General features: G+C 39.0%; 1 protein-coding gene across 1 annotated transcript; it reads right to left on the reverse strand.

Annotated features, from left to right (window-relative positions):
* Positions 1-357: 357 nt before the first annotated feature.
* On the reverse strand, positions 358-20,678 carry LOC122547004 (rho GTPase-activating protein 17-like; the record flags this gene model as incomplete). The annotated part of the gene is made up of 6 exons (XM_043685602.1): positions 20,598-20,678; positions 8,658-8,762; positions 4,347-4,423; positions 1,303-1,414; positions 957-1,033; positions 358-475 (listed from the first exon to the last, which is right to left on the reverse strand). Coding segments are annotated over exons 2-6 (477 nt in total), but the record flags the coding sequence as incomplete, so codon positions are not given.
* Between the last annotated feature and the right edge of the window lie 869 nt (positions 20,679-21,547).

Here is a 21,547-nt window from a genome sequence, read left to right on the forward strand (position 1 = left end):
CTCACCACCTATATATTCTGTGCCTGTGGGCTTTCCTCCGCATCAGTTGATGAAGGAGCAGTGTTCCGAAAGCTTGTGACTTCGAATAAACCTTTTTGACTATAGCCTGGTATCACTGTTTCCGTGCTGTACATCCCTATGACTCTATGACGTGACTTCTGACTTGTAACTTAAAACCAAGAAACTTCTGCACTCTTTGCACTATTGTAACTTCCAAACAAATTACCAACTAGGAAGGCACAAGAGATCAAATAGAAAAACATTTCCCACAAATTGTACCAAAACCTTTATAAAACAAATATCCATTATTGAAATACAGACTATGATTTCTCCATTCAAATTACCATATAAACATACCTTACACAGCTCAACTTTATTTCCAGCTTCATCCATTTCCTCCCTCAGTGAGTCAACTTTTGCTGCTACTGCTGGGAAATTGCCTCCTGAAAATGCAGCTTTGTTTGCTTGATTATACCTAAAACAAACCACAGGCAATTAATCTTCAAATCAGATGCATTTCCTCAAGCCCCAACACAGGTTCCAATCAAAAAGTTCCAACAAACACCAGATGCAAACCTGTTTCTAATTCCTCAGAGCCTTAAACTCAAACTAGTCTTAGCACTCAGAAGCAAAACCACATCCAATCTAACATCACTATGATCAACACTTCAGCTTGCAGAAATTCTCTCAAATGCTTTTATGGTTTATCAATAAATTGGTCCTGACTTTGGTTTGATTAATCATTTATTACTGTCAGTGATTAAGTTCATGTTGTCACCGATGGTTTTTGTTTTGTTACTGTTGAGATTACTGGCTAGTGTGAAAGGTGAAAAACAGATTACGGGTGCTAATGAACAACTTGAAAGCTATAAAATTCCTCTCATCTAAAAATGTTATTTTTGGTTATAGATTTGAAAGTATCACATTAAATTCTGTTACAATATAGAAACTCTTACCGCATTTTTGCCGAGTCCCAGTCTAGTACTAATTTAGCCAATTGCTTCCTCTGTTTTTGAATGTTAGGAATCTCCATCTTTTAAGAATGAACAAAAGTAATAAATCAGTAAACAGGTATTTACTACTATTCCACAGAGTGTTCCTCTTTGGTCTCCTGAATGAGCAGCAGATAAAGCAAGTGATTCTCAACCTGAAAATTTGATAAATTCCTGAAATCGGCATGTCATCCACAAGTGAAGGATTATGCTGAAACTGAGCAGTCTACAGACAAGTAACAGAAACTAAACTTGAACAAAACATTTGTGTGAAAGTATGAAAGGGGGAAGCAATGAGAGGTTTACTCACTTCTGCCAAGTTATTGAATGGCTCAAGGATCTCTCTCTCAATTTGAGATTCATAGGAGGCAAGCTCAAACGCCAGCTTATGTTCTGCTTCACTACATGTTTCCAGCAATTTCCTGAAACCAAACCAAACATGATCATGGGTACAAAGTAATAATGTTGATATCCCTCAGGATAATGATAAAGATTCTTTATGGACAAGTGCTTGCGTAAGAACTTGCTAATACAAATTAAACTGGGATAATGTTTTATTGGGTTCATCCCAACACAATCTGATAAAGCTAACATGGCAGAATTCAAAAAGGAAATTCTCAAATCAGAAAACTTTGAACAATTCATAATGGTGCATCCAGAAAGGTAGTGATCTTCTCTTCCAGCTCTATTTTGCCATTTCTTTGCTAGTTTCGGCTGGCTTGCCCAGTCTTATTCAGAGTTGCTGTTACCATGATCTATTTCAGAAATTATCAAGAGAGGAGGCAGTTCTGGATTTAATTTTAGGTCACAAAGCTGGGCAAATGGTTGAAGTATCAGCATTTTGCAGACCATGATCATAACTTTGTTAGATTCAAGACTGTTATGGAAAAGCATAAAGCTGGGCCTGAAATCCAAGTTCTCAAATGGTGAAAGGTTGATTTTAATAAGATTAGTCCGGACTTGGCCAGAGTGGACTGGGAGCAGATACTTTCAGGCAACTCTGACTCAGAACATTAAAATGCATTCAAGGAGGAAATGGGTGTGCAGAGCCAACATGTTACAATAAAGACAAAGGGTGGGGCTATCCAATCCTGTGAAGGCTGGATATCAACTGATAAGATAACATTGGATTAAGAGAAAAAGGAAGCTTACCTCGGATCCTGAGGTCTCAAAACAGAAAAGGAGTACAGAATATGCAAGAGGGAACTTAAAATAGAAATTAGGAGAGCTAAAGGGGATACGAGGGCAGGTAAAATAAAATAAAATCCCAAGTTGTTTTACAGATACATCAAGGGTTTAAAAAATAATCACAAGGGAACCAGTAGGGCCCTTTAAGGACCACAGTGGTAATTTATGCATGGAAGAAGAGCATGTAGGTAGGATTCTAAATGAATATTTTGGGTCGGTGCTCATGAGTGAGATGGGCATTACGGTGATAGAAATCAGGGACAAGGTCTGTAATATAATTAAAGAAATTAGCACAGACAGAAAGGAAGTTCTGAGTGGTCTGGCAGACTTAAAAGTAGATAAATCTCCAGGGTCAGATGAATTGCATCTAAAGCTGTTGAGTGAGGCAACAAGAGAGGTACCAGAAGGTTGGAGGACAATCAATATGATACTGTTATTCATCAAGGGAGCAAGACATAAACCAGGAAACTTCAGGCCAGTCAGTCTAAGCTCAGTGGTGAGGAAGCAAATAAAAGCAACTCTGAGGGACAGAATTAATCTGCACTTGGAGAGGTAGGGATTAATCAAGAACAGTCAGCACAGTTTTGTTAAGGGAAGATCATGTCTGATCAACTTGTTAGAATTTTTTTGATAAGTAACCAGGTGTGTAGATGAGGGCAATGATTTTGATGTATTCTACTTGGACACCAGCACTTTCGATTAAGGCCAAATGAGAGACTGCAATCAAAAGAAAGAACCCACGGATCAAAGGAAATTTGGCAAATCAGATCCACAGTTGGCTGAGCAGCATGTGATGGATGATGGGTATGTTTCCAAACAGAAATCTGTGTCCAGTGGGGTAGTATAGGGGTCAGTAATAGGGTCCTCGCTATTTGTGGTTTATATAAATGATTTAGACTTGAAAGTAGGAGGCTTGATCAATAAGTTTGGGGGGGGGGGTGTATAGTGAGGAGGATAGCCTCAGACTGCAAGATGATATAACAAGCTAGTCAAATGGGTTGATCTGTGGCAAAGAGAATTCAAAATGAATAAATTTGAATTGACGCAAGACAAACAAGGTAAGGGAATACTTGAACAGTAAGAGCCTGGGAAGCACGGAGTATCAGCAGAACCTTGGCGTGCATGTCCACCAGTGCCTTAAGCTAAAATGGTTTAAAAAGTTATACTTACCTTTATTAGACAAGGCATAAAGTTTAAGAGAGGGGAGGTTATGCTGGAACTGCATAAGTTGGTTAGGCCACAGCAACAGTATTCTGTGCAGTTCTGGAGTCCACATTATAGGAGAGATGTGATTGCATTGGAGAAGGTCTAGAGGAGATTTACCACAATGTCACCTGGGCTGAAGTGTTTTAATTATTAAGAGACATTGGATAGGCTGGGGTTGTTTTTCCTAGAGGAGGAAGAAATTTTTTCCCTTGATGGAGGGATCAATCTCCAGGAGATGCAGATTTAAGGTAAAGGGCAGAAGGCTCAGAGGTGATGTGAAGAAAAACATTTTCACCCAGAGTTGGTAGGAATCTGGAACTTCAAGAGTGGTAGCGACAGAAACCTTTGTAAGATTTAAGTAATATTTTGATGTGCAAATGCAATGCTAAGGCATACAAGGCTATGAGCCAAGTGCTGGAAAATGGGTTTAGAATAATTAGTTGGTTGTGTTTGGCAGTGAACACGATGCCTGAGGTTACATGTGGACAATATATCTAATCAACAAACAGAATATGCAGGAGAGAGAAGTGTCTTTAGGAAAAAAAAACTTAAAAGAACAACCTATTAGCCCTTTGTGTGAAAGGACTGAAGTAAAATACTAATTAAATGCCACAGGCTACACCAGAACACTGCATTTATAGCAAAAAAGCACTCAGCAGTATCAAACTCCCCCAGTAGTAACCACCACCAGCTTAAAAACACTGGAATACATATCGGATCAAACAGCATCCTGAACCACAAACAATACCTCATTCTTTTATTGGCAACGTGCAATGCATTCTGCATCGAAGTCCTGAAATGTCAATCTGTCCTTTCTCTTTAGACACTAATTGATCTTGTTTACAACAGGAATGTTAATTTCATATTTCCATCATTTATACGTTTCCTCTTTATTTAAAGTCTCAACAATTTGCTATACCGTATCCAACAAAGCAGCTCCATCATGGTGATGTTACTTACGTAATGAGAGAGTCATCCCCTATTAAGGCAATTCCTTCCTGCATGCTTTGGGAGAGAGCCATCAATGGCAACTTTTTCTGTTAATGATTAAAAAAAATTCAAATCAGGGAGATATAACATTTGGAATCAAATGCTTTGACAGTTTTAATGTTTGTCAAATCAGTGCCAACTTCACACTGTAGTCATTCCACAAGTGATTGCTTTCACAATGATCGGAGTAAAACCATCAAAAGATTTTGATCTGATTACCAAAATACTGGTTTTAATTTAAACAAAATGATGAGTTTAAGAATCTACATACATTTCTCCAATTCCACTTACAAAACTTCAGCAGAATATCTTTTGTCAGTTGAAATGTGTCATTATGCATGAAGCTGAATAGCAGCTATCATGTGCAAGGTATTAGAGATAAAGCCTGTCAAAATATTGTGATGGAATTGCAACCATTTACTCAGCATGGTCAAGAGTTATTCAACAAATTATCAAGGTCACAAGTTCCAGCTTATTCAGTAAGCTACAAATTTATTAGTTATGCAACTGTGTTCAGTTTCACTACCCTGCTATCCTCCTTAACCTGTCACTCTAAATAAAACCCTTCTATTCATTGTCATGGCCATTCCCTTGACTTTGCTGCTCAGTTCGAGGCTGAAGAACATCTCCTTCCTCCTGGAGAAGGACATGTAGTGGGAGAAAGGTGATTCAGTTGTCACAGACCATGTACAAACTAATGTAATGGGTTGAATGAGGAATGTTCTGGTAAGCAAATTTGAGGTGTCCGGGTGCAAATTAAAATGCAAAACACCAAAGGTAACCACCTCTGGCTTGCAACCTGCACCATGTACTTACTAGCATTGGGTCAAGCAGTTGAGAGAGTTAAACGTGTGTTATCAAAGAGTAGTGTGAACCAAAAGAGGTTTCACTTCATGGGGCACTGACATCAGTACTCAGGGAAAAGTGAGCTATTCTCTCAGGATGGACTGTGTGTTTGAAATATACCAAGACCAGTGTCCTAATCAATCACAGAACTAGGGATATTGACATTGCTTAACTAAGAAATGGAAGGGTAAGGGATAGTGAGAAATTCAAAAAGAAAAGGTTGAACATTAAGAACAGTATAACAATGTAGGTAAAGCCAAAGTTTAACAAAAAACTCCACATCATTAAATCAGGTCATTATACGAAAGAGGGGTGCAAAAAATAAAAAATCATTTGAATAGACAAGGTATCAGCAAAAAGATAGATGAAGTAGTGGCAAAAACAAAGGTAAATGATTTAGATCTAAGAAGCATTAGAGAGACATGGTTAAAAGTTGAAAAGCAAATGTTCTAAACTACGTAACACTTCAGAGAGACAGGCACAATAGGGTTGCTTGAGAATGTAAAGAATGACATAAAGGCATTAATGAGAAACGGTCTAGCCTCAAATATTATGAATTCTATTTAGGATGAGTGGAAACTAGGAATCACAGTCTTCAAGTTGAAAAACCTGCTAAGAATGATTTATATGGCCCCCAACAGTAAGTATAACATTGACAATAACATTAAACAAGAAATTATTGAAGTTTGTAACAAAAGTAATGTGTTAATTGTGGGTAATTTGAATCTTAATATAGACTGGGATAATTAAAATGGCAAGAGTGCTCCCAAAGATGTGTTTGTGTAGTGTTTTTGCAACATAGAGAAACATGTCATGAAACTATCTTTGATCCAATATTGTATAACAAAGCAGGGGTAAAGAATCCTGCAGGAAACAGTGATCATCATACTGTTGAATTCCATGTTAAATTTGAAAGTGAAATACTCCAAAATCAAACAACAATCTTAAATTTAAGCACAGCCAATTACATTGATGAGTGGAAATAGGACAATGGCTAATTGAGTTAATAAATGAAAAATATGGTTATAACCAAACGGGGAATACTTAATCTAACAACTTACAATAAATGTACATAAAATTGAAGACCAAAAATTCACAACTAAGACTCATCTATGACTCACTCACAAGTTAATGATGTAATTAGGTTAAATGATTAGATTAGATTAGATTGCTTACAGTGTGGAAACAGGCCCTTCGGTCCAACAAGTCCACACCGACCCGCCAAAGCGCACCCACCCAGACCCATTCCCCTATGTTTACCCCTGCACCTAACACTACGGGCAATTTAGCATGGCCAATTCACCTAACCTGCACATTTTTGGATTGTGGGAGGAAACCAAAGCACCCGGAGGAAACCCACACAGACACGGGGAGAATGTGCAAACTCCACACAGTCAGTCGCCTGAGGTGGGAATTGAACCCGGGTCTCTGGCGCTGTGAGGCAGCAGTGCTAACCACTGTGCCACTTTGCCGCCCAGAGCACAGTTTATAATATTGCAAAAAAAAAGCACCAACTCTAAAGATTGGGAGGGCATTAGAAAACAGCTACCAAAATGTTGATCAGAATGGAAAAAGTAGAATGAGAGTAAACTAGCCAAAAAGACAAAATACAATTTGAAACCATTTTAGGTGTACAGAAAGGAAGAGAATAGCTGAAGTTAGCTCCTTAGAAGTAGAGATAGGAGAACTTATTGTAGGACTGAGGAAGCAGCAGCAGCACTGAATGGATATTTTTATGTTCGTCACAGCAGAAGACAAGTTTCATTCCAGAATTAGACAGTAACCTAAAAAAGTGAGGAAATTAACATCAGCGGCATTGGAGAAACTAAGGGATCAACTTTGACATAACCTTATGGCCTATACCTGGGGGTATAAAAGAGATCGCTGCAGTGATAATGGACTCATTAGCAATGACTTTACAAAATTCCTTAGATTTAGACACTGTCCCATCAGAGTGGAAATTTGTTAATATTTTGAAATATTAACAAAAAATTAAAAACACTAAAACAGGAGGATGAGAGAAAACAGGATGTTGCAAATGTTTTAGCTTAACATCAGTCGTTGGGAAATGCCAAAATTTGTCAAGGAAGTTGTAATAATATTTAGAAAGGCATTGAATCATTGGGGTCAAAAAGCACAGACCAGGTAGAATCCGAGGAACAAAAGAGTCAACCTTGTGGACATAAGCCGTTCACCAGGAATGTGATCACTGAATCACTGAATCAAGTCTATTGGTTTTACTGAAGGAAAATTCTGTTTGACAAATCTATTTGAGGATGCAGCTTGCAACATTTGTGGCAATTTCAACTTGTCAGGCAACTGAATTATGAGGTGTCGCAAGGGTTAGTGCTCGGGCCTCAGCTACATAAGTGAATCCAAATTAACAGCTTAGGTGAAGTGACGGAGAAACATATCTAATTTTCTCAAGATACAAAGCTAATGGAAAGGTACGGTGTGGTGAGGACACAAAGAAACAGCACAGAATATCGACAAACTATAAATGAGTAGGCAATCAGATGAAATATAATGTAATTAAGTTAGTAACCATTCACATTGGTCATAACAGTAGAAAAAGTAGAATCATTTTTACAAGTGTGAAACTTGTAATTGTTGATATTAAAAACTTCTTCTGTGTGTTAGTGCAAGGTATGCAGAAAGTTAGCTTGAAGATGTGGCAGTAAATAAGAAAGCAAATGGCATGTTTGCCTTTATTGCAAGGGATTGGAGTACAGGAATACAGAATTCTTGTGACTGTAGAAGGTTTTGCTGAGACCATATCTGGAGTAATGGGAGTAGTTTTGGGTCTCCTCATTTACGATACACTCGCACTGGAAGCAGTACAGCAAAGCATCGCTAAATTAATCCCTTGGATGAGAGTCTGAATACAGTTAGTAAGCTGCCAATTGTGAGCAGCCAAAGTAATGTAACTTTGATTTTTGTTAGGACATATGGCTTACATACCTGGCATCACACTGCCACAGAAATTATTTTTGATTTAATGGCAGTATCACAGATTAATTGAGTCACACAGTATGGAAGGAGGCAACTTGGGTTATCATGTCCTTGAGCACCTATCCAATCTACTCCCACAAAGGGAGTCTGTCTATCTATCCTCGTAGTAGAAAATATCATTCATGATGCTATTGCCATCTGCCATCCAATTCCAAATGAGATGAGTTCCTCCAGTTCAACATCAGGATGACTAAATACATTATCTATTACCTCCACTGATTCAGGTGGAAAAAGAATAACTACACCTCATAAATATGTCCTGGAATCTTGTTTACTAAGAGTCAAACTATGTTTAAAAGAGAGAATTGAAATGAGTTCATGCATGTGAACAATTGCCAAATTTTCCTCAATATAATTGGGGCAAAACACTATTGGTTACATCTCCTTTGAAAACTCTTATAAATCAGCATAAATGTTACTTACTTGTCTTTTCTCCACTTCTACGCCTTGCTGAACCTGCAAGCATGCAGCAAGTCTCTTGTGGGCATTGTGTGAAATTATTCTTATTGCATCCATACGTTTCTCGATCTTGACCAGAAATCAAAAAAACATATTTTAGTCAAAATTCGCTTCCTTTCTGTACTTCTTAATTACAATGTTTTCAGTGGCCATTCAGCCCCATCATGTCACTCCTAATCCCCTAAGAGCAGTAAAGCAGTCCATGTCTAACTGCACCAAGGCCTGGACAAAATCCAGGTTTTTCCTCATAAAAAGGCTTTCTAATTTTTGTTTTTGATGATGTGCTGAAGTGGGAAAAGGACTATTTTACAAACCAAAGATTCTGAAAAGGATTACTATATATTTTAAAAGCAAGTAATCTGATATTCATTCTAAATGCTGTTTGTTCAAGCAGTGGGGGAGGTTACTACAGATGAGCTGGAGATGGGAATTGTATGAAGGGAGATTTGGTCACTACCAAGTAATCAGCAAGAGAGTGGTGTTTGGAATAGTGTCCAGATGTTGACAGCAAAATCCTTCAGCTTGCTCTAAAATCTGTGATTATCTCCCTAGATTGGGAGTGTGAATTGTGACAATGCTGCTCCTTTAACAATGTTATGTTGTCCTTGTTTTTTTCAAGAGGGGATGTAAAAGGCAGAAGTTTCGATTTGTCTGACATTAGGGACTTTGCTAATGGCCTAAGGCAACATCAGGAAAAAGGATGTTATGATTTCTTTAATAAAAACACTTATACAACAAAAGGGGAGTGGCCAGTTCTCCCAGTTCAAAGTTTTTTTTGTTTTGGGTTTTAGCAAGCAGTCTGTTCGAAGTTACTGGTTAGAGAGAGCTGCTGGACAAGAAGTTTCCCCACTTCAACAGATGCTTTCTGGTTGACTCACTCTCTCACACTCACATCTCTGCTATAAGAACCTGGATTTGAACTTACCTTTTTTGCCAAGGGGTGTGTTTATGGGATTGCTGCAAGAAATTGGAAGTTGCGGGGATATTGTGTTGGTTGGATTTCAAATAGTTGTTATTCTAAATCTGTTTTTTTTTGCTTGTGTTTCATTCAGTAGTGTGTAAATAAATTGCTTTACTTGAAGCCAAGTGGTTTGACCAGCAGCATCACTTCTGGGATATACACTTTACATATGCCTGAAACAACTAGAAAAGTTAGGACCTGGGCTACCTTCTTAAAATGTTTTGAGGGGGTCTGGCCTAGTCCATAACAAAACATTTGGTTTGGAATCATCAGATTTCTGGAAAGAATGTGCTGTCCTTCTGAGGTTAACAACACCTGAAGTCTGAAGAATGCCAATTCATTTCCCTTCACCAGTTGTTAAAAGCCATAGCTTGCAACAAACAAGGTAGAGACATTATGGTTACAAACCAGTTGCTGTGTGCTTCCAAGCAAGTGAAAGTGCCTGGAGAAGGAGCAGGATTGCTATCTGCACATTTTTAAATTGTTCCCTGTACAGCCAAGTCCACGTCATTAATACAGACCAAGAGAATTAGTGGTCCTAGTACTGACTCCTGAAAAGCGACAAAGTATGAATTCCAGTTTGTGGAGCAATTGTTAATTGTGACAATTGCATTCAGCCAACTCTATATGACTCTGTCACTATCTGTTTTATTCTATAGGCTTCAACAGTGCTGGCTAGTTGATTGTGAACTTCTTGGAACTATATGCACACATCAATGGCATTACCCTCTTTTAAAACAACTTAAATTCAAGGGGCATACAATAGAGAGCTTCTATCTGATTGAGATGCAGACCAAGTGAGTAGTGATGAGGTTCATTTGGGAATTTATTGCACAAAGGAAAGAGGCACTTTAAATAAGGTTGACTGCAACTGTGTAAAGTATTAGTTGGATTTACCAGAACAAATAAGGTTTGTCTATGGTTGTAAGGGTTCTTAAGTGAAGACCACGTAAAGCAAATGTAATAAGTTAGCCACAGTAAAATAAAACTAACACAAGGGAAGTGAAGGCAAGGCATGGCATCCTCGCATGGAACACGTCCCATCATAAACAGGAAGTCGTGTCACTATGGTGGCCTCTACAACCACATGGCAGGAAGTTTCACCAACTACAAAAATCCAACTTCTGAGTTTTGGAGATGGAGCAGCACTAGAGTCACCTGTGCATTAGCAAAGCTGAGGCCAATGTGGATAGCATGTTCAAGTAGGTGCTCACAACACAGAATAGGGAATAAATGATAATACAGGATGATCATAAATAGGGAATAAATGGGAATACAGGAGTGCAGAGGTCAGGCTCGCTCATCAGCTTGGCATTTTGGATACTGGTGAAGGTGTTGGTTCCTCAGAACAGTGTAGTTAGAATGATGTTTGAGACACATTGAGCAGCTCAGCTGACAGGCAGGGATGAAGAAGATTGCAAGAGAAGTGATAGGGCATTCGTAGTTAGGGGAACGGACAGGTGTTTCTGCAGCCATAAAGGTGACTCTAAAATGAAATATTGTGTCATTAGTGCTAGAGTCAAGGATGTCATGAAGGACATTGTTCACCCTCTCCCAGGACAGAGGATAAAATTTTTCCCAACATTGATATTATGCTGACAAGCCTGTCATAGCTGGGTTATCCTCACATTGCTGTTTAAACATGTGCATTTTCGAAGTGCTCTGGCACCACACCCATGTTGAAAGAGACTGGAAGATCACAACTATTCATTCTGCAGCATCTTGAAATGCTATTTGATCCTGACAATAAGCATAACCTGCCATTTTAAAACCTTCTCTTTGTCAAGTTTTAGTTCATTCAGTACCTCAACTACTTCCTCTTTCACTATGACTTGAGCAGTACCTGCTTCCTTGGTCAAGAGAAATGCAAAGCACTCACTGGAGCCATGTTCTCTGCTCGCACATATAGATCCCATTTTTGTGGACTGTATAATGCAGAAATCACTTGACATTGATTTTCATTGGAAGAGACAATAAGCCCCAAACAAAGATATATTGAAAAGAATGGTACAATATTTCCCAATACCAAAATACTATAGTGATTACAGAATTAAGTACAAAATTAAAATACATTATATGGAAAATGTAGTTGAAACTGCCATTTGCTTTAACTGGCCATCACTTGCAAATAATATATCAAGTACCCTGACCATCCAAAAAGAAAATGTCAATAACATCTATTTAAATATTAAAGAGTTAATTTACTCTACAGACCCTCAAGAAACTGAATACCCGGGAGTAAGGTGGTGTGTCTTTGTGTTACAGGTGGAATATGAGGCTTTACATGGCCATTCCCTTGCCATTCAGGGATAATTTACATTTTCATCCAGAAATCAGTAAGAACAATACAGTTGGAACTTAACTACTCCCTATAATTACAAAAAAAATTCATTTGCAACACATTTGACCATTATGGGATGAGTTACATTACAATGTTTCTGAAGGTGGGGTAGTCAATGCATTGTATCTTGAGTGACATGTGACTATGAGGAGATGGCTGAGGGTTGTCTTGTAGGCAGTACTGACTGTGATGTTGAGTTTTGTATAAGGAAAGACTGTTTCCTTTGTTCAGTGAGAGCTTTTGTCACGACCCAGTAAGCTCTGTGAGGTTTTCTGTTAAAGATTCCTCCGGAAATCTTGTACTGTACTATGTTTAATAAAGGTTGCTTGTTCACAGAAGTTGGTGTGTTGCAGGTGCATCAAGTGTGTTAGACTTTCAAGTGTAACTGTCTTAAGGTCCATAAATACAATTCAGCAGTGTTTCTTTAAGACTATGCTGTGTGAAAGAGTTGCAAACACAGTGATAGAAAAGAGGCCTCTTGATTGTCACTAGATCCACAAACGTTTAGTCACTTCACCACTAACACTCACCAGCAGCAGTGTACACTATAAAATGCACTGCAGAAATTTACCAAGGCTCATTAGACCATACCTTCCAAACCTGTGATCACAGCCATCTAGAAAGACAAAGGCAGCAGATATATGGGAACACCACAACCTGAATGTTCCACAGTAAGCTACTCACCATCCAGAGACTCCTTTAGCAGTGTTGGGTCAAAGACCTGGAACTCCCTTCCTAACAGCACTGTGGTCACACATACATTAAACAGACTCAGCAGTTCAAGAAGGCAGCTCAATACCACTTTCGGTAGGGCAACTAGGGATGGGCAATAAATTCTGGCCCAGCTAGCTCATGATGTATAAACATCACCAACGAGGTTCCTGGCCACATTTGCTCCATTTGCATGCTATACTGGCTTTTCCTGCCACAGAATTTATTAAATTCCTCTCAATCCAAAATCTGACTAATCCTCTTCTCCTCACGGTACCTCTGATCTCCGGAACTGCATCCCATTTCTTCATGTTTCCCACTCATGAGCTCTCCCATCAGTGACCGCACAACATTTTAGCATTTTTTTTTAGAATTAGAATATCCTTTATAGACATGCGTTTGAAGTCAGACTGATTTTTAAGGAAGAGCTTTTAAAAAAAAAGGAATGTCATTGAACATTTGAACAAGCTAAGGTGTTTTAAAGTTACCAAATTTGGAATATTTGAATAGTATCTTGGAAAATGCTTTTCTTAAGAGACCTTTTATAAAACAAAAATAATTGATTCAAAGTAACTTTTACGTTAATGGGAAGACTGAAATGCTTGGTGTATTAAAAGAGGCAAATTAGAAAACAGGATTTAAACCATATATCGCAGTCTATTGTTCCAAGTGATTCACATACCGATAGTTGACAAGTAGGAAGCTGGTGAAATGCTGTCCCAGATTCTATTCCCAGCCCATGGTGAGTTGGGTAGTCTCTGGCAAGGCAATTAATGCAGTAAATAGGGTTGGTCTCATTTCCACTAAGTAGCTTGGGAAGTGACTAAGAAGTATTCCCTCAAGGTTTCTGAACTGTTGACAGGTTGCCAGAGACACAAAAGGTTTATAAGAAGAATTGGCTATTCAGTAACAGGAAGACCCATAGCAAAAAGTCACAAGCCCAAGCAGGGTTCAAGGCAGTGGATCCGCCCCCCTACCTTGTCAAACACTGGTACTGGTGGACAATAAGAGTTGGCCTTAGAAGAAATACTCTCAAATCAAAGAACAAATACAGGTTTATAACAGAATATTACAGTCAAGAAACTGGGCACTCTACCCAAGATGTTAGCTGAAGTGCATTTCTTCATCCAATCCAGTATATATGTTTGCTCATATCTTGTTCTTGTACAAGCAACTACTTCTCTCTTATTTTCAGAGGTTATGGACTTCACTTTAACAATAGGAATAGTCACTAAGTTGAAATACAGTTGTTACTCGTGCCTTTTGAAATGTACCAAAGCAAGTGTTAACAATTTTAGGACAGGATAGGAAAGGTCAATACATTTCCTTCAGATTATATTGTGCATTAATTAACCATCAAGGATGTTTGGAACACTATGACAATAGAGCTGACTTTCAATTATTATTTTTAAAATTAAATTTTGTGAATATCCTGAAAACAACTCATAATTCTGTGCAGTTTCCTATTTATACATTTTAAAAAATTGAACTTCCATATAAGTCAGCACTTTGAAACAGGATTCTGAAAACAAGAAGCAAAATATTCTATATTTTTATATTTCTGTATTTTTAGAACACAGTGATTATTCAGTAAAATCCAACTGAGACCTTTTTGGGGCAGCTACTTTCTGTCCCACGCACTTTAATGTAACAGATTGGGACTAGCATCAATTGTGTGTTTGCATGTAGGAGTGTGGTCACACATCTCTAATTGCATAGTATTAATGGAATTATTTCCAAGCAGGGGCTCAAGAACAAACTGTTAAGAACTCAAATAAAGTTTTCTGTACAATGCACAGACTTTTCACTGTAATCTGTGAACTGAGTCAAGTGGAATTTGTATAAAGAGAGAGAGAGAGCGAGCGCGAGAGAGAGAGACTCTGAGGGAGTCCTTGAAATTAAGGTCGCATTTGACAGAGTGCAACATCAAAGAGCCTGAGGAAAAACTTGAGTCAATGGAAGTTAAATGGAGAGCTCTCCACTGGTTGGAGTCATGCCTACCACAAAAGAAAATTGTTGCACTGGCTGGATGTCAGTCATCTCATCTCCAGGACATCTCTGCAGCCATTCCTCAGGGTACTGTCCTCGGTCCAACCATCTTCAACTGCTTCAATGACGTTCCCTGTATCATAAAGTCTGAAGGATGTTCACTAATGATTGCCCAATCTTTGCCACCATTCAAAACATCCCTGATGCTTTCTTGACCAGATGGGCCAATGGGCTGAGAAGTGGCAGATGGAGTTTAATTCAGATAAATGCGAGGTGCTGCACTTTGGGAAAGCAAATCTTAGCAGGACTTAGTGAAGACGACGTTTGGTATGCTTTCCTTTATTGGTAAGAGTATTGAGTACAGGAGTCGGGAGGTCATGTTGCGGCTGTACAGGACATTGGTTAGGCCACTGTTGGAATATTGTGAAATTCTGGTCTCTTTCCTATCGGAAAGATGTTGTGAAACTTGAAAGAGGTGAGAAAGGATTTACAAGGATGTTGCCAGGGTTGGAGGATTTGTGCTATAGGAAGAGGCTGAACAGGCTGGGGCTGTTTTCCCTGGAGTGTCGGAGGCTGAGGGGTGACCTTATAGAGGTTTACAAAATTATGAGGGGCATGGATAGGATAAACAGACAAAGTCTTTTCCCTGTGGTCGGGGAGTCCAGAACTAGATGGCATACGTTTAGGGTGAGAGGGGAAAGATATAAAAGAGACCTAAGGGGCAACTTATTCACACAGAGGGTTGTACGTGTATGAAATGAGCTGCCAGAGGAAGTGGTGGAGGCTGGTACAATTGCAACATTTAAGATTGCAACATTTAAGAGGCATTTGGATGGGTATATGAATAAGGAGGGTTTGGAGGGATATGGGCTGGATGCTGGCAGGTGGGACAAGATTGGGTTGGGATACGTGGTCAGCATGGATGGGTTGGACCGAAGGGTCTGTTTCCATGCTGTACATCTCTTTGACTCTATGACTCTACTCCATGTCCAAATACAGCCAAACGAGATTTGGGCTGATGAGCAACAAGTAAAATTTGCACCACACAAGTGCCTGGTAATGACCATCTCCCAAAAAAAAGTGAATCTAACGATCACCCCTTGACATTCAATGGCATTACCATTACTGAAACTCCACCATCAATATCACAGGATTACTACTGACCAATGTACTTAGAATAAACACATAAATGTTGTGACTACAAGAACAAGTCAGAGGCTAGGAATCCTGCATCTAGTAACTCACCTCCTGTCACCCCAAAGTCTATCCACTATTTGCAAGGCATAAATCAAGGGTGGGATAGAAGTTACCTGGATGAATGCAGCACCAACAATCAAAAAGCTTGTCCAGAACAAAGCAGCCCACTTGATTGACATGGTCTGGGCACCAGATACATGGGAACATAACCGCCTACAAAGGTTCTCTCACCATTATGACATGGAAATAGATCACCATTCCTCCAGAGCTGCTGGGTCAAAATTCTGGAATCCAATCCTAACAACATTGCATACATTTATCTACAAAGGACTATAACCATTCAAAAAGGCAGCTCACCACCACTTTCTTAAAGGCAACAAGGAATAGACAATAAATGCTGTCCCAGCCAAATATATTTTAATGTTCTCGGTGGGAAGTGAGTAAGGGGTGAAAGGTGATTGTCTGCAGCACTTTGCAATAGGGATAGCGATGGGACAGTGGCGAAAGCAATAAAGCCTGCCCACAGAGCAGAGGGTCTGCATACCAGGGAGGATTTCTGAAACTGGCATGAGTGGCTGAAAGGTAGACAAAGGGACTGCAAAGGGGCTGAAAACAGTTTTAATTCTTTCAGCAAAGGAATATTCACTGAAGCAAAAAAGTGAAGTAATGAATCCCTTGCAAATTAATGCGAAGTGTCTAGAATAAAGCTGATGTTTTGGAGCTATATATTTGTAAAGATTTTGCCAGTGCAATTATAATCAATACACTGTCAGTTGAGTAAGTTAATACTGAACAGTTTTAGTTCATAAAAACCGTATTTGTTTTATTACATCTCAAAGCATCTTACATATTCATAAATTAAGCTGTGTTAGATTTAACTGTAATCTCACCAATCCATAGGAACTGTGTCATGCTGATATTTCTATAGGCAAAAAACTATGTCAGCTACTTCTTTTTTATAAAAAAACGAAAACGTGTTTGATACTGACTCATGCCTGTCTCCTTGTTCAATCTTAAGTACTGTGGTGTTTTATACTTTCCTCGAGTTTTGCAGCTTTATGTTTAATGGAGTGATGATGATTATTGAGGATATCAGTGAATTCTTCTAATTCTGCTTACATGAGTGCCCAAATCCAGCATTCGGCAATATAAAATACAGCAAATATTTGTATTAATTGATTCCACCACCTAATTAAGGAGTTCGTGAGAAAGAAGCTGCTGATAATCAAAACACAGTCATTGAGAAATTCCAAGAGGTGCTTTCTGGGAAAAAAAAGCCATTTTGAGCCCTGTAAAAGATCATCTGCAAAATATATTTTCCACAGGACAACCCCTTGATAAACTTGGGTTACAGAGAAGCTTGTTGCATGTCCCTATTTTGGGAATTATGCTGAGAAAGAAGAGCAGTTTTACAGCTTCTAACTTAATGCAATCATGCTTGTTAAAAAAGGCTTGGGATGCTCTAAAACAACAAAACTTATCAATGTTATGTTGAACTTTACATCAATCCTCCAGTCAATAAGTCATGCCAAAATTTCCAAAGGAGCAAAAGAATATACCTCACAATATAAACGTCAGCTCAAAACTTGAAACAAAGCCCACGAAAGGCACAATGTACCCTGTGCTCCTTCCCCAACCTCTCCTTCATGTATGAACATTCATGTTTTATAACATGAAACCATCATTTATACACACCAAGCATATGCACTAAAAGAGAACAGAATTGCAGAAAATTGTTTTACTGCAAATAATTCTGGTGCTATTAAGATGCAGTCAGAGATACAGATAATGTAGTACAGGGTACAGCAAGAAGAAATAGCATGAAATTTCAGAAAGTTAACAGATCTTTCAAAAATTTAGAAAGGTTAAGAAGGATGGAGCTGCTTCATCAATGACTTCCCTCTATCATTAGATTATAATGGGATGGCATGGTGGCTCAGTGGTTAACACTGCTGCCTCACAGGGAACCAGGTCTGATTCCAGTCTTAGGTGACTGTATGTGGTTTCTTCTGGGTGCTCCAGTTTCCTTCCATAATCCAAAGATTTGCAGGTTAGGTGGATGGCCATGTTAAAGTTTGCCTCAGTGTCCAGGATTGTGCCATGGGGTAAAACCTCATGCAGGGTCACCGGGATGGGATGCTCTTTGGAAAGGTGATACAGACTTGGTAGGCCTAAATGGCTTATATGATTCTATGATAAGTGGGGATATTCGCTGATGACTGTACGATGTTAAGCACCATCCATGACTTCTCAGGTATGTAAGGAGCTGAAAATGTGTTGCTGGAACAGCGCAGCAGGTCAGGCAGCATCCAGGGAACAGGAGAATCGACGTTTCGGGCATAAGCCCTTCTTCGGGCTTATGCCCAAAACGTCGATTCTCCTGTTCCCTGGATGCTGCCTGACCTGCTGCGCTGTTCCAGCAACACATTTTCAGCTCTGATCTCCAGCATCTGCTGACCTCACTTTCTCCTCCAGGTATGTAAGGAGCCAATATTCAAGCTTCAGCTAATAAGTGGCAAGTAACATTTGTATGACACAAATGCCACGGAATGACATCACCAAGAAGTTACATATCTTCCCCCAACATTCAAAGGCATTGCCATTGTTGAATTTCCCACTATCATCATCTGGGATTACCATTGACAGGGACTTGACGAACCACAAAAATACTGCATTTCCAAGAGCAGGTCTGAGGTTGGAAACTATGGAGTGTGTAACTGAGGTTATGACTCCCCAAAGCCTGTCTATCCTTGACAAGGTAGAAGCCTGTGATGCAATATTCTCCATTTGCTGACATAACTGCAACTCCAAAAACCCTCATGAACCTTGATATCATTGAGGACAAAGCAGCCACTTGATTGACACCCCACCTCCATTTTAAAACATTCATTCCAACGACTAATGGTGCACAGTAGCAGCATGTCCCATCTATAAAATATGTTGCAACAATTTATGAAAACTCCATTGATTCACTTTCCAAATCCAATACCACTACCATCCTGAAGGACCAAGGGAGCAGATGCATGGAAACATGACTGTCTGTGAAGTCCATTCCAAGTCGAACAGCATGGACTTGGAATTACACCATTTTCTTTTCTTTTTGAGCGCTAAGTCAAAATCCTGGGACTCCCTTCCTAGCAGCACTGTGGTTGCAGCTACACTACATGTACTGACTCAGGGTAGTGGCTCACCATCACTTTCTCAAGAGTAATTAGAGATGGACAATAAATACTGGTCAAACTAGCATGCCCAAATCTCGTGAATAGCAAAGCTTGGTTTGCTCTTAGAGAAGAAATGCTTGGTGTAGAAGTGTTCAAAATTAAGGACCTAGGCAGAGTAGAGATGGACAAAATGTTCTCATTGGTTAAAGGCCTGTGTTCTAGATGACACGAGTTTAAGGCGAATGGTAAAAGAACCAAAGATGTCATGATGAAAATCTTTTTTCCATGCCCCTTTTGGGATGGAGCTTGAGTGGAGTTCCTGAAGGGATGGTAGAAGTAAATTCAACCATGGTTTTCAATTTAAAAAAAAAAGGATTATTATCTGAAAAGCAAAAATTTGCAAGGCTATAGTGAATGGATGGTACCAAGACTAGCCAAAAACCAGTATGGGTGTGAAAGGTCTCAGTTTATAATGTATCCATTCCACGATTCTATAACCTTCAAGCCACAATCCCCCTCAGAGAAAAATGTTACTTTCAACATCTGTATTCCTTTGCAGATTATTAATTACTGAAACTTGAAGGGATCATTTGGTTCAGTTTAAGTTGCGAGGCTGTGTCCAACTGTCCAATTTAATATGCTGTAGATAATTATGCAGGTCCATTTTGGACTCGTCAACTTTTGAAAGGATGTTTCAGTTTTATTAAAGCTACTGTTAAGTTGTTGGTTATTTTCTAGGTTCATAATTATGCAGGAGTTTCACAATCCTTGGAAGAGTGGTCTTAAACTAATTACAGCAACCTCCCTTCAGCCAGCATAATTGCTTCTTCGCAGTAAGTTCAACATTCTTCAGATGCTGTATTACATTTCAGGAAGTTACTGTTCAATTGGATTTCACCTATGACATTCAGGATTACCAACCATATAAAATGAGTAAATTTCCCACCTTAAAGAAAAGGCTAATACTCTAGGCTGTACATGGAAGTTAATAGCTATCCACAATCATAAATGGAATGACGAAGTTGGTGGCAGTAAAATTTAAGATTATTTGCTGCTCTAACTCAGTCAGCCACAGGAGTCGGGTAGGTTTAAAGCTGGAAAAAAACAACCATGTGTTACTGTAGCTGCTGGTTGACAGGAAACAAACGTTCTACAGCTATAATGACAGCAAAATTATCAATGTATGCAGAAACTGCATTTGCTTTTGCTCAATACTGTTAAGTACCCAACATTCAGATCATGCTCCATGACAAAAGAAGAATTTCTCTCATATGCACAGATATATTCTTTTAGAAATCATGCCTCAAATGTGGACCGTATATACAGACAAACACAGTGTTAATATATTTTCAGAACAAAAGTTCATAATAGTGTGCTTCGTCATATATTAAAACATTTATTTAAACCAATGTTTGCATCTGACTGGAGGCTTTTTTCTCAGATTCAGTGAGATTCCAATGCTATTTGCAATCTTGGGCAAATAGGTTTAATTGCCTTTACTGGAGGCATAACTTTCAATAACACCATTAAAGACTTGTTTTTACCTGCAAAAGGTCCTCACTCAACACCTCTGTCTTCTCAGCTCTGAAATATAAAAGTACAATTGATTTGAATCATGTTTAAACAAAATAAGTTTAGTTAAATGAGAAAGCTTACAAAATAAAGTGCTCCTCTTTCACATTACATGTACAGTATAGTTATTTCAAACAAGGATTTTTTTTTCTCCACCCATTATGTTCATCCACACACCTTAATCCCCATCAAACCTATTAACATCTATAAACATCACAATTCCTCCTCTTGATACGTACTGAAAAAGTACTATTATAAAAGTAATTATGCTGGAGTAGGCTCGTGTTAAACACTGCAAGCTACGGGAAGTTAATTGTGGGCATTATAATCCGTTATAAACTGACTCCTGTAATGCCATCAACACAAAACAAAACTGCAGAACAAATTAGTGGGAGTAGGAGACAGTATCATGAGGAGGATCAACACCAAAGGAATTGGACTTCTGTGTTGCCTGCCCAGCACCGGAGTACATCCGTTCAGGGTTAGGGAGGCACTTTCATTGAGAGGGGGAGAATTGATCATTATGGCCCATGTTGGCGCTAACAGCATGTGAGGCAGAGGAGGTCGAGGAGGACAGTCAACGTGAGGAGCTAGGGGCCAAATTACATGGAATCTCAAAGGTCAAAATTTATGTACATGACCCAGGTCATAATCTAAATTGGCATGGGTCAAATCAGATCAGACATGAATGCACGGCCGACATAGTTTTTAATATGTTAGCATTGGCAGAATTACTGAGGAAATTGGGATCTGTACCAATGAGATGGTCTCGGTTGGGGCTGTTTCCATGCTGAACATCTCTGACTCTATTTGCAAAATACTCAATACAATGTTATTAAAGCAGAGGACACAATTTTGGTCAATATGTTCTCACCAACAATACAGGCTTGCTGCTATCAGTGAATTGAGTATCTATTACGCA

Source organism: Chiloscyllium plagiosum, unplaced genomic scaffold, assembly GCF_004010195.1.
Source record: "Chiloscyllium plagiosum isolate BGI_BamShark_2017 unplaced genomic scaffold, ASM401019v2 scaf_1356, whole genome shotgun sequence".
Taxonomy (NCBI): Eukaryota; Metazoa; Chordata; class Chondrichthyes; order Orectolobiformes; family Hemiscylliidae; genus Chiloscyllium; species Chiloscyllium plagiosum.